Source organism: Mobula birostris, chromosome 20 (genome assembly GCF_030028105.1).
Source record: "Mobula birostris isolate sMobBir1 chromosome 20, sMobBir1.hap1, whole genome shotgun sequence".
Lineage (NCBI taxonomy): Eukaryota > Metazoa > Chordata > Chondrichthyes > Myliobatiformes > Myliobatidae > Mobula > Mobula birostris.
Genome location: NC_092389.1, coordinates 32,698,071 through 32,710,546, shown reverse-complemented (window position 1 = coordinate 32,710,546; position 12,476 = coordinate 32,698,071). Strand labels below are relative to the sequence as shown.

Sequence of the window (12,476 nt, the reverse complement as noted above, 5' to 3'; positions counted from 1 at the left end):
ATTTTAATTCCACATCCCATTCCCATTCTGACATGTCTATCCATGGCCTCCTCTACTGTAAAGATGAAGCCACAGACCTTATATTCCGTCTGGGTAGCCTCCAACCTGATGGCATGAACATCGACTTCTCTAACTTCCGCTAAGGCCCCACCTCCCCCTCGTACCCCATCTGTTACTTATTTTCATGCACACATTCTTTTTCTCACTCTCCTTTTTCTCCCTCTGTCCCTCTGAATATACCCCTTGCCCATCCTCTGGGTCCCCCCCCCCCCTTGTCTTTCTTCCCGGACCTCCTGTCCCATGATCCTCTCGTATCCCCTTTTGCCTATCACCTGTCCAGCTCTTGGCTCCATCCCTCCCCCTCCTGTCTTCTCCTATCATTTTGTGTCTCCTCCTCCCCCTCCAACTTTCAAATCCCTTACTCACTCTTCCTTCAGTTAGTCCTGACGAAGGGCCTCGGCCTGAAACGTCGACTGCACCTCTTCCTAGAGATGCTGCCTGGCCTGCTGCGTTCACCAGCAACTTTGATGTGTGTTGCTTGAATTTCCAGCATCTGCAGAATTCCTGTTGTATGCTGTGCTCTTGTTGGGTTAGAATCACAAGGTTGATGCAATCACAAAGAAGGCATACCTGCAACTATAATAGTATAGAAGAGCATTTTAGTCAGAGTGCTGTCCATAGTACATCTGTAGAAGTTTTTGAATATTTTAGGTGACAAAACCAATCTCCTGATAAAATATAGCCGCAGTCTTGCCTTCCTTATAGCTACATCGATATGTTGGAACCAGGTTAAATCCTCAGAAATCTTGACACCCAGGAACTTGAAATTGCTCACTCTCTCCACTTCTGATCCCTCTATGACGATTGGTATGTGCTCCTTCATCTTACCCTTCCTGAATTCCACAATCAGCACTTTGGTCTCACTGATGTTGAGTGCAAGATTGTTGCTGTGACACCACCTAGCTAGCTGGTATACCTTGCTCCTGTAAGCCCTCTCATCACCATCTGAGATTTTACCAATGATGGTTGTATCGTCAGCAAATTTTTAGATGGTATTTGAGCTATGCCTAGCCACATGGTCATGAGTATATAGATAGCAGAGCAGTGGGCTAAGCACACATCCCTGAGGTCCGCCAATGTTGCTTGTCAGTGAGGTGGAGATGCTACTACCAATCCACAGAGACTGTGGTCTTGAGAAATGTGCAGTTTATTACACTAGCCAAGCTCTTCAGGAGTTACCGAACAATGTGTGAGGTAGCTCAAGTGCACCAAAAATCCCAGCCTCAGGGAATCAATGCAGAGATTCCACAAGGCAGTATCTTTGGCCCATTTATCTACAACTGCTTTGTCAGAAGTGGGGATGCACATGCAAGATTGCACAATGTCCCATTTGCAACTACTCATCGAATGTAGCAGCCCATGTTTAATGCAACAAGACTTGGATAACTTTCAGGCATGGGCTGAGGAGAGCAAGTAAAATATGTACTATAGAAGTGCCAAGAGGAATTATCTCCTTCAAGAGAATGCTGAGAGTGTAACCAAATATCTCTTACATTAAATAGCATCACCAGCAGGCTCTTGAACCAAAAGTGATAACTTCACTCTGTTTCACTCATCCCATCATTGAAATGTTCCCACAACCTATGGACTCACTTTCAAGAACTCTTCATCTCACATTCTTGATATTTATTGCTTATTTTTTATTATTATTTCTTGCTTTTTGTATTTGCACAGCTTTTTGCCTTTTGCACACTGGTTGAAATCCCAAGTTGGTGCAGTCTTTCATTGATTCTATTGTGATTATTATGCTATTATGGAGTATGCCCACAAAAAATGAATCTCAGGGTAGCATATAGTGACGTACTTGTACTTTGGTAATAAAGTTTCTTTGAAATTTGAACATTTGTGAACCCCAGCAGTTACCAGTATCCCAGGCGTCACCATAGACCAATTGAATTAGATCATCCATATTGCTACTCTAGCTTACCCTAAAGCCCTTCTATGATTCACATGGCAGCAAAGGAGTGCAAAGCAATATTCCCCACTTGACTGATGAGTACATCTCCAAAATCACCCAGGAAGCTCAAAGATGATGACAGATCCAAATCCATGAGCTGTACCACCAAACACAAGGTATACAGACATATGGGAATGCCATTATCTGTAGATCCCCTTTAACATGGATATATATTGCTATTCTTTAATCACTAATGCTTCTAAAACCTGGAACACCCTCTTGGAAAGCAATATGGAGAGGAAGAAATGCAATCAATGTTTTAGGTCGATAATTGTTAAACATAACTGTGGGGGGGGGGGAGGTGAGAAGCCATTTTTGTTGCAGGTAAGGGGTCATAGTGAGAGATCAGAGGGAGTGTCTTCTGTAATATGGTGGAGATCAAGAGAGACTAAATGATGTCAGTGACTGTGGTGTTGGCTGAGTGACGACGGTGAAGGCTTGTAAGTCACAGCTGATCAGTACCAAGCTTCAAAAGATCAAAGTTCAAAGTAAATTTATTATCAAAGTACACATGTCACCATATACGACCTTGAGATTCATTTTCTTGTGGGCATTCACAATAAATACAAAGAAACACAGTAGAATCAATGAAAAACTACATACATAGATGGGCAACCAACTAATTTGCAAAAGACAACAAATTGTACAAATCCAAAAAAAACATAATAATAATCATAGGTAAATAAGTACCAAATCATACTTGAAAGAGTTGTAAATAGAAGAATAGGAACGATGGGAATGGAGGAATAAGAGAAAATAAACAATGCAGGAACTGTAGATGTAACACACTGCAGATGCTGGAAGTTTGAAATAACTTAGAAAATGCCAGAAATACTCAGCAGATAAGGCAGAATATGCAGGGACAGACAAATGGATTTAATGTTACCTGTTTACCAAGAGAAGTCAGTTCTTATGTAAAAGGATCTGAAACAAATTCAGAAATTAAAAGTGCAAATGGAATTGGGAGTCCTCGTGCAGGACTCCCTGAAGTTAACTTGCAGGTTATGTCAGTGGTAAGGAAGACAAAGGCAAAGTTGGCATTTATTTTGAGAAGACTGGAATATAAAAGCAAGGATGTACGCTGAGGCTATATAAAGCTCTGGCCGGACTGTGCTTGGACTATCGTAAGCAATTTTTGGGCCCCTTATCTAAGAAAGAATGTGCTGATATTGGAGAGGATCCAGAGAAGGTTCATGAAAATGATCCCAGAAATGAAAGGTTAACGTATAAGGAGCATTGGATGGCCCTGGGCATGTCCTCATTGGAGTTTAGAAGAACTGGGGATGGAGGAGAATCTCATTGAGCCCTATTGAATATTGAAAGGCCTAGATAGAGTGGACATGGGGAGGATGTTTCCCATAGTGGGGAAATTTAGGACCAGAGGACACAGGCTCAGAATAGAAGGATATCCCTTTAGAATAAATATGAGGAGGAACTTCTTCAGCTAGAGGGAGGTGAATCTGTGAAACTCATTGCTATGGACAGCTGTGGAGGCCAAATCATTGGGTATATATAAAGTGGCAGTTGATAGGTTCTTGATTAGTAGGGTGTCAGAGGTTATGGAGAGAAAGCTGCAGAATGGGAATGAAAGGGAAAATAAATCAGCCACAATGAAATGGCGGAGCAGACTCGATGGGCGGAATGGCATAATTATGTCTTATGGAAACAGTTGCTCTCCAGCACTGTTGAAGTATTTGCTATTTCCTGTGCTCAGTCATAAGATTACATGCTGTTCCTTGAGTTTATATTTGGATTTATTAGAAATGTGGAAGTGCTGAAAAAGGCAGACAGGCCAGGCCATAGTTGAGGGTGATGGAGAATTAAAGTGACAGGCAACTGCAAAGCAGATAGAGATTGTCAGACTGCGCACTCTTTCAATTCAATTTGTAAGTGTGACCTAGAGTTTCCAGTTGCCTGTCACATTCATTCTCTAGCCCATTCATATTCTGATCTCTTCCATGATTCCAACAAGTCCTGCAGAGATTTGTGCACATGCACTCAAAAGAACCCTTGGTCTCTCTTTATTTATTATTATTCCTCCATTTCCAAGTATTTCCTTGTCTTATTTTCCCTCCATAAATGTAATATGTTGTGTGTTTCTGGACAGAAATGCATTTGCCATATTTGTGCCCACCTAATTATTCCACCGGTTATCTTCTGATGGAACATTACTGAGCTGAAAATTTTACTGCTTCTTTCTCCTCATATGCTGCTTGACCTGCTAAAAAATTGCATCATTTTCGGTTTTTATGTCATTGTTACCTTCTTATCGCCCAAACTTTCCTGCATTATCTACTACGCTTCCAATGTTGTTTTGTGCACAAATTTATTAGGTAGACCTCCTGGTTTGAAATATAAATCTTTAATGTTCATGAAAAAGCAAGACCCCTGTTAAGCGTGATTACATACACCTCTCCACTCATAGAAATTCACAGTGCACATTGTTTCCTTTTGCTGAAAAAATTGTTAATCCAACTTGTCACCTTCCCTTTGTAACACTATAGTTCTTCTAAAAAATGTGAGAATTCATTAAAAATTCCATCTATATTTTTAATAAATGTTTGATAAACAGAATGCTAGTACAAAATATATCAGTTTTGCCATGGCAAAAAAATGTGGCTATTGGATTGCTGAGAGCAGAAAATATCAAAGCAGCTCTCTGCCATTGTTCCTTCAGCTTTCACAGCAGAGAAATAGCAAACTTAAATGCACTCTGAGCAGTGTTGCTACTGAGAAAGTCATTGGAAAGTTTAAATTTCCCTTTGCATTATAGCTGTTTATTCACAGTAGAACTGGTTTGTAGTTCTATGGCTTCTTGTGTATGACTGCAGTCGTGTATTTACTGCACATTTTTTGTTTGATTTTTTTCTAGGAAGTGGGCAAATCCAGCTTTGGCAGTTCCTCCTGGAGCTGCTGTCTGACAGCTCTAACGCAAGCTGCATCACCTGGGAAGGAACCAATGGTGAGTTTAAAATGACAGATCCAGATGAAGTGGCTCGACGGTGGGGAGAACGGAAAAGCAAACCCAACATGAACTACGACAAGCTGAGCAGAGCTCTGCGTTACTATTACGACAAAAACATCATGACCAAGGTTCACGGAAAACGCTATGCATACAAATTTGACTTTCATGGTATTGCACAGGCTCTCCAGCCGCATCCAACGGAGTCTTCTATGTATAAGTATCCCTCTGACCTTACCTACATGCCCTCTTATCACGCGCATCAGCAGAAGATGAACTTTGTATCTCCTCACCCAACCTCTATGCCAGTCACATCCTCTAGCTTTTTTGGACCAACCTCACCATACTGGAGTTCTCCTACAGCAGGCATTTACCCAAATCCAAACGTACCCCGCCATCCTAACACGCATGTTCCCTCTCATTTGGGCAGTTATTACTAACAATGGCCCCTGGTTTTTCTGCTTTGCAACCTATGTAGATCCATGTCCAAATTTGGAACTCTAGGGACTCAGGAACTTTACCTGGCTGTGGGACATTAATGGATGCCAGGCCTATTGCTAAACTGGATTTCCATCTATTCCTGCATCATTGTCTGGTGACGGGCTTGTTGCTATCTTAAAAAGTCTCCAATTATTAATTTGTTGTCTGAAAGTGGACATTGAAATTTGTGAAACTTCTACATGTTTGTGAGCATTAAACCATTCTGGTCAACAATAAATCATCCTCCAAGATACAAGAACAAGTTTGGACATTTGCACCAAATAAAAGTTTCTAGCCAGCAGTTGACCTTGGCAAGTCAGAGATGTTTCTTCAATCAATTAACAACGCTGGATTATTTACCAGTCCTACAATGAAACCGCAGTCTTAAATAACCAAGGATCTGCCAACATATTCCTCGTTGGATGATCAGCTCATATACTTGCCAATTGCAGGGACTGTTGGATCTGGATATTCCACAGCTCTTCATTTCACTGATGAAACCTTGTTCTAGTAACGACTTCTGTTGAATGGAAACACTTTTTCAGTGGAATGAATAGTAAGTGATGCATTTGTGGGGACCTCAGACATGCAGGACAATCCTAACAAGTGAAGAATATTGCTACAGAGAGTTCTGTTTTGTCCTTAGGAATATGAAAGCTAATTAGATTACACAGGATACACAAACGCTGTGCGTTTGTAAGAGTTCAATATTGGATCAACCATGCATCCTCGTATAAAGCAAATTACTGTATAAATTATGCAGATGATGACAATTCCTTTATGTTGCAGTATTACACGAGTTGACCTCGGTCACAGATGCAGTTTTACTATCAAGTTCATTTTGATGAAATGTAATCATTTTGTAGCCTGTAGATCTTTATATCTGTACATATGGGCTCTGCCTTTTTACTGAGTAAAGGGACACATAGGATAGAAATTGTTGAAAGAAGTTTATTCTTATAAGGTGTTGCTAATGACAGAAGCACTGATATAGCTATTTTCTATAACTTGTGAATAGCTGGAAGCAATGTATTCCTTAGTTCTTAGTGCTGTTGAACTCTTTATGTAGCATTTTAAATAATCACTGACACTATCTTCCCATTAAAATGGGGCATCGCCTATTATATATGCAATTAGTTCTTAATTATATACCTTTGCAAATAATCCTTTGCAGCATATTGTATTAAGCCAAACACTTACACAAGGGCAAGTTATGATGTAAGATCAAGTGCCATGAACTATTGCCTTAGACAGATGGTTGTTATTACACACATGTATTTCAATGTGAAGAGAACTGTGTACTATTGATGCAGCAGCATGTATGACAGTTTCATACACTATGCAAAATATTCAATAAAAAATGGCATTAGGGAGTGCCTTAACAAATCCCTGTCACGTATGACGTGTTATTGATGTAACTTTTTAGAAAATCTCCGTTAAACGTGATGATTATCCCTGGTAATGTGGATGAAATGGGACATTTTCTCTCCCCCTCCCCCTCCCACTTTCAAATCTCTTACTAGCTCTTCTTTCAGTTAGTCCTGACGAAGGGTCTCGGCCCGAAACGTTGACTGTACCTCTTCCTAGAGACGTGGCCTGGCCTGCTGTGTTCACCAGCAACTTTGATCTGTGTTGCTTGAATTTCCATCATCTGCAGATTTCCTCGTATTTACATTTTCCTTCTGTTGCTTTTCTATCTTCTATCTTCTTATCACCTCTTTTTTCATTTTTACACACTGTTCCTATACTTAGCCTACTGTTATCTTGGTAGTGATAAATGGTACAGTCAACGTCAGTGGAAATCAGAGCAAGAACGTATACTCAGTGCCCACTTTATTAGGTACACCTGTACCCTTGCTTGTTAATGCAAATATCTAATCACCCAATCATGTGTCAGGAACTCAATGTATAAAAGCATGCAGACATAGTCAAGAGGTTCAGTTGTTGTTCAGACCAAACATCAGAATAAGGAAGAAATGTGATGTAAGTGACTTTGACTGTGGAATGATTATTGGTGTCAGATGGGGTGATTTGATTATCTCAGAAATTGCTGATCTCCTGGGATTTTCGGGCTCAGCAGTCTCTAGAGTTTACAGAGAATGGTGTAAAAACAAACCAAAAAAAAAAACATCCTGTGAGTGGCAGTTCTGTGGGCAAAATCACCTTGTTAATGAGAGAGGTCAGAGGAAAATGGGCAGAAGTTCAAGCTGACAGGCTGGAGGAACACCATCTTATATTCTGTCTGGGCAGCCTCCAACCTGATGGCATGAACATCAAATTCTCGTACTTCTGGTAATGTCCATCCCTTCCTTCACCATTCGCCGCCCCTTTTTCCTCTCTCACCTTATCTTCTTGCCTGCCTATTGCCTCCCTCTGGTGCTCCTCCCCTCTTTTCTTTAGTCCATGGCCTTTTGTCCTCTTCTATCAGACTCCCCTTCTCCAGCCCTGTATCTCTTTCACCAATCAACTTCCTAGCTCTTTACTTCATCCCTCCCCCTCAAGTTTCCATAAGATCATAAGACATAGGAGCAGAATTAGGTCATTTGGCCCATCAAGTCTGCTCTGCCATTCAATCATGGCTGATTCTTCTTCTTTCCTCCTCCTCAAACCCATTTCCTGGCCTTCTCGCTGTAACCTTTGATGCCATGTCCAGTCAAGAACCTATCAATCTGTGCCTTAAGTACACCCAACGACCTGGCCTCCACAGCTGCATGTGGCAACCAATTCCACAATATTCTGGCTGAAGAAATTTCTCCGCATCTCTGTTTTGAATGCATGCCCCTCTATCCTGAGGCTGTGCCCTCTTGTCCTGGACTCTCCCACCAAGGGAAACATCATTTCCACATCTACTCTGTCTAGGCCTTTCAATATTCAAAAGGTTTCAATGAGGTTCCCCCTCATCCTTCTAAATTACAGCGAGTACAGACCCAGAGCCATCAAACATTCCTCATATGATAACCCTTTCATTCCTGGAATCATCCTTGTGAACCTCCTCTGGAACCTCTCCAATGCTAGCACTTCTCTTCTAAGATGAGGCGCCCAAAACTGTTCACAATACTCAAGGTGAGGCCTCACCAGTGCCTTATAAAGCCTCAGCATCACATCACTGCTCTTGTATTCTAGACCTCTTGAAATGAATGCTAACATTGCATTTGCCTTCCTCACCACCGATTCAACCTGCAAGTTAACCTTTAGGGTGTTCTGCACAAGAACTCCCAAGTCCCTTTGCATCTCAGATTTTTGGATTTTCTCCCCATTTAGAAAATAGTCTTCACATTTATTTCTGCTACCAAAGTGCATGGACATGCATTTTCCAACATTACATTTCATTTGCCGCTTTCTTGTCCATTCTCCTAATCTGTCTAAGTCCTTCTGCATCCTGCCTGTTTCCTCAACAATTCCTGCCCTTCCACCAATCTTCATATCATCTGCAAACTTGGCAATAATTCCATCATCTAAATCATTGATATACAGCATAACAAGAAGTGGTCCCAACACCGACCCCTGCGGAACACCACTAGTCACTGGCAGCCAACCAGAAAAAGATCCTTTTATTCCCACTCACTGCCTCCTACCAATCAGCCAATGCTCTGACCACGTCAGTAACTTTCCTGTAATACCATGGGCTCTTAACTTGGTAAGCAGCCTCATGTGTAGCACCTTGTCAAAGGCCTTCTGAAAGTCCAAATATACAACATTAAGGAAACCATGCTGACTTTGTCCTATCTTGTCCTGTGTCTCCAAGTGCTCCTTCATCTTATCCTTACCAATTGACTCCAACATCTTCCCAACCACTGAGGTGTGGCTAACTGATCTATAATTTCCTTTCTGTTGCCTTCCTCCTTTCTTAAAGAGTGGAGTGACATTTGCAATTTTCCAGTCCTCTGGCACCATGCCAGAGTCCAATGATTTTTGAAAGATCATTGCTAATGCCACCACAATCTCTAATGCTACCTCTTTCAGAACCCTAGGGTGTAGTTCATTTGGTCTGGGTGACTTGTGTACCTTTAGGTCTTTCAGCTTTCTGAGCATCTTCTCCCTTGTAATAGTAACTGCACCCACTTCTCTTCCTTCACACACTACAACACTGCTAGTGCCTTCCACAGTGAAGACTGATGTAGAGGTGAGGGGAGGGAGGTAATGGGGTAAAATGAAGAAATACTCAAATGCTCTCATGTTTAATGGTGTCATGTAGACTGAATTGAATCAGTCAAAGAATGGCTTCAGTGATAGGAGGAATGTCAGAGGGAAGTCAAAATGGATTATCTGACACATTTGATCATCGTGGTTGCAAGTGTTTCAGCCTTGTTGTTAGCAAGTTGCCTGTTAGGATCCACAATCACCGAAGAGGAAAGGGGTTCTTGAAGCCTTCTCCTCCTGTTAGGGCTTTAATTGTCTGCCACCATTCATAACTAGATGTGCTAGGACAGTGGAGCTTCATGCTATTTAGCATGTAGTCCTTTACTGGAGCTTGTAATGTAAATTTACTTGTACTTAGTGCACCTCCCAGTATATCTTTTTGACCAGGGTGATGTTTTGGTTCAAAAGTATTGGTGGAATAAGGGATATGCAAAGCAATGAGGGTGTAGTGGTGTACATTTCTGCTGCTGTTGATAGCCTGAAGGCCTCATGCATACCCAGTTTAGAGCTATCAGAGACTTTCACTTAGCATTATGTTGGAGGGTGTTTTGGTGAGAAGAGAGAGCTTTGCCTTTACATGGACAGATTGTGCTGTAGTCACTTCTATCAAAGCCGTCATGGGCAGATGTACCTTGCACAAGTAGATTGGAGAAGACTAAGTCAAATAGGGTTCTCCCTTGTGTTGTTTCACTCACTATGCGCCACAGAACCACCTGTCAGGTATGCGCCTCAGGACTCAGTCGGCTTTGCCACTGTTGAAGCTAGCAAGGTACACTTGCTGATGGATAATAAATCCCTCTATAAAATACGTTTGTGTCTTTGCTACTTCTTCCAAGTATTGCTCATCATTCGTCAGCTGAGGAAGGAAGGTAGGTGGTAATCAGGGGAAGGTTCTTTTTCACATGATCAGGTTGATGTCAAGAGGACTCTCAGGCTTTCCCTCTCTGCTATCGTGGTGGTCAGGATGTACCTAGGGATTCTAATGAGTGACCTTGTCATGTTGCCTTTGACGTCCGATGCTGTGAATATGAGTGTCCTGACCAGTTTGTGCGATAACTTTCCTGACTTGAACCCCGGTCCACGATGTTAATGAGGAGGTCTTTGCATGGTCAAACTTGTAGGGAGCTCAAACATGTTGCTGAGGTTGATATCTCATGTGGTCTATCCTGTCTTATTCCATTTGAACATAATGTCAACGGTACAGATGCTCAGCCATTTCAGAACCGACCATATGGGTGTGGGTCTGGAGTCACATATAGGCCATATTTCTTCCCCTGAAGAACATTCGTGAATCAGATATGTTTTTATGACAGTTTGATGGGATTTGTGGTCAATATTACGAAGATAAATTGTTTATTTCCAAAATCCAGTTTCATAACAGAATTTAAATTGCACAGCTGCTGTGGTGGGATTTCATCCAATCTCCCCAGAAAATGAATCCAGATTTCTGGATTACCAGTCCTATAATTTAACCACAGCTCCCTGTCCTGCTAAAAGAAATCATGCATCCAAAAAGCTTGGATAACTATGTACATTCTGAGCACTGCTTTGTGTACCATGTCAGGCAGACACATGGTTCATGCATCATACAATTTCTCATCTGGTTCTGGTCTCTTGCTTCAGGTGCAAAGTACTGTTATAATCTCACCTATGTTGTTACCAGGAGCCTGGTAAAGAGTTACCACTGTTTTGACAGTGCTTTGCAGGCCAGATCTCATGCTTTATCATTGCCCTGTCATCACAGTCACATTTCAACTACCTGGGATCCACACTCCATGAGAATGCATCAAGATTTTGCCACCATCTACAACTGGAATGATATGGAAAATTATCTTTCTGCTGCACTAATGTCTGGTAATCACTGTCTGCAGCAACCAGAGATCTTACCTTTACCCTGTTATCAGTGCCCATTTCCCTAAACATCCTGAGAATACTGGGAATCGTTATTGACCCAGAACATTCTCTGAAATCAGTTGCTTAATTTCTCTGGTTACAAGAGCATGATAGACATCTTGCACTCTCCATGAAGGAGTCAACTATCTCAACTTTGCAAAGCTCACATTTCTTAATGAGTGCTGATGAATAAGCATCCCAATTTTTGTGGTTCCAGCCCTCTGTTACAGACCATCTCATAGCTCTCTTCTGCACTAATTGTCATTTGTCAGGCCAAAGAATTTTTGTACTGAATCAAGGACAAAGACCTCAAATAATTTATTGATTACAACTTTGCACTTTTTTGATGACTGTGATCTTGAGATAGGGCTGTCAGGATGTGACCCACAGAACAACTGGTACTGTCCCCGGGCGGGCAAGACATCTGCATGAGTGCTAGATGCTGAATCTGATCTCTAACCACAACATTGACCCTGAACACTGACTATTTGTAAATTATTTTTGTGCTGATTTTGTGGTCCTTTGTATTTCTCCCAGTTGACAGGATCCGTGCTGGTTTTCACTTTTGTATTTACGATTAAGCTTTATTTTGACCCTTACCATTTTAGACATCCAGACTGTTACTTATGGCAAGGAGCAGTCTTGCCACTTAGGACTACAAACTAACGCATTGCATTTTTTTTTAAAACCCATAAGCAGATTGCCTGAGAACAATCTCATTTGGAAGTCAACTTTCTTCAGAACTTGAGGTCTGGTAGCTATTTTGTATTTCTTCCTTTCAAATACCACAGTGAATTCAGTCATGTTATGATCACTATTGTTCTTAAGCCTTCTGACATTTGAGATCTACAACTAAGTGACCTACAATCAAATGATATTAGTATATTAATCCTGTTTTTATCTATTCAGGGAACACAGACTTTGTAAGTAATGTGAAGTTCATTGTCCACTGAGTAACTTGTCAGACCTTGTCAGAGAGTAATT

The 12,476-nt window shown here is 41.4% G+C and overlaps 1 protein-coding gene across 8 annotated transcripts in view; it reads left to right on the top strand.

Moving 5' to 3' along the window:
- Positions 1-6,845, top strand: part of LOC140185128 (Friend leukemia integration 1 transcription factor-like) — a 70,803-nt gene extending 63,958 nt beyond the window's left edge. For all 8 annotated transcript variants that reach the window (XM_072238439.1, XM_072238436.1, XM_072238438.1 and 5 more), the window contains one exon: positions 4,890-6,845. In XM_072238439.1, the coding sequence (XP_072094540.1) occupies positions 4,890-5,419 (530 nt within the window). In that variant the 3' untranslated portion in view covers positions 5,420-6,845. The remainder of the gene's footprint in view (positions 1-4,889) is intronic.
- The last annotated feature ends 5,631 nt before the right edge of the window (positions 6,846-12,476 follow it).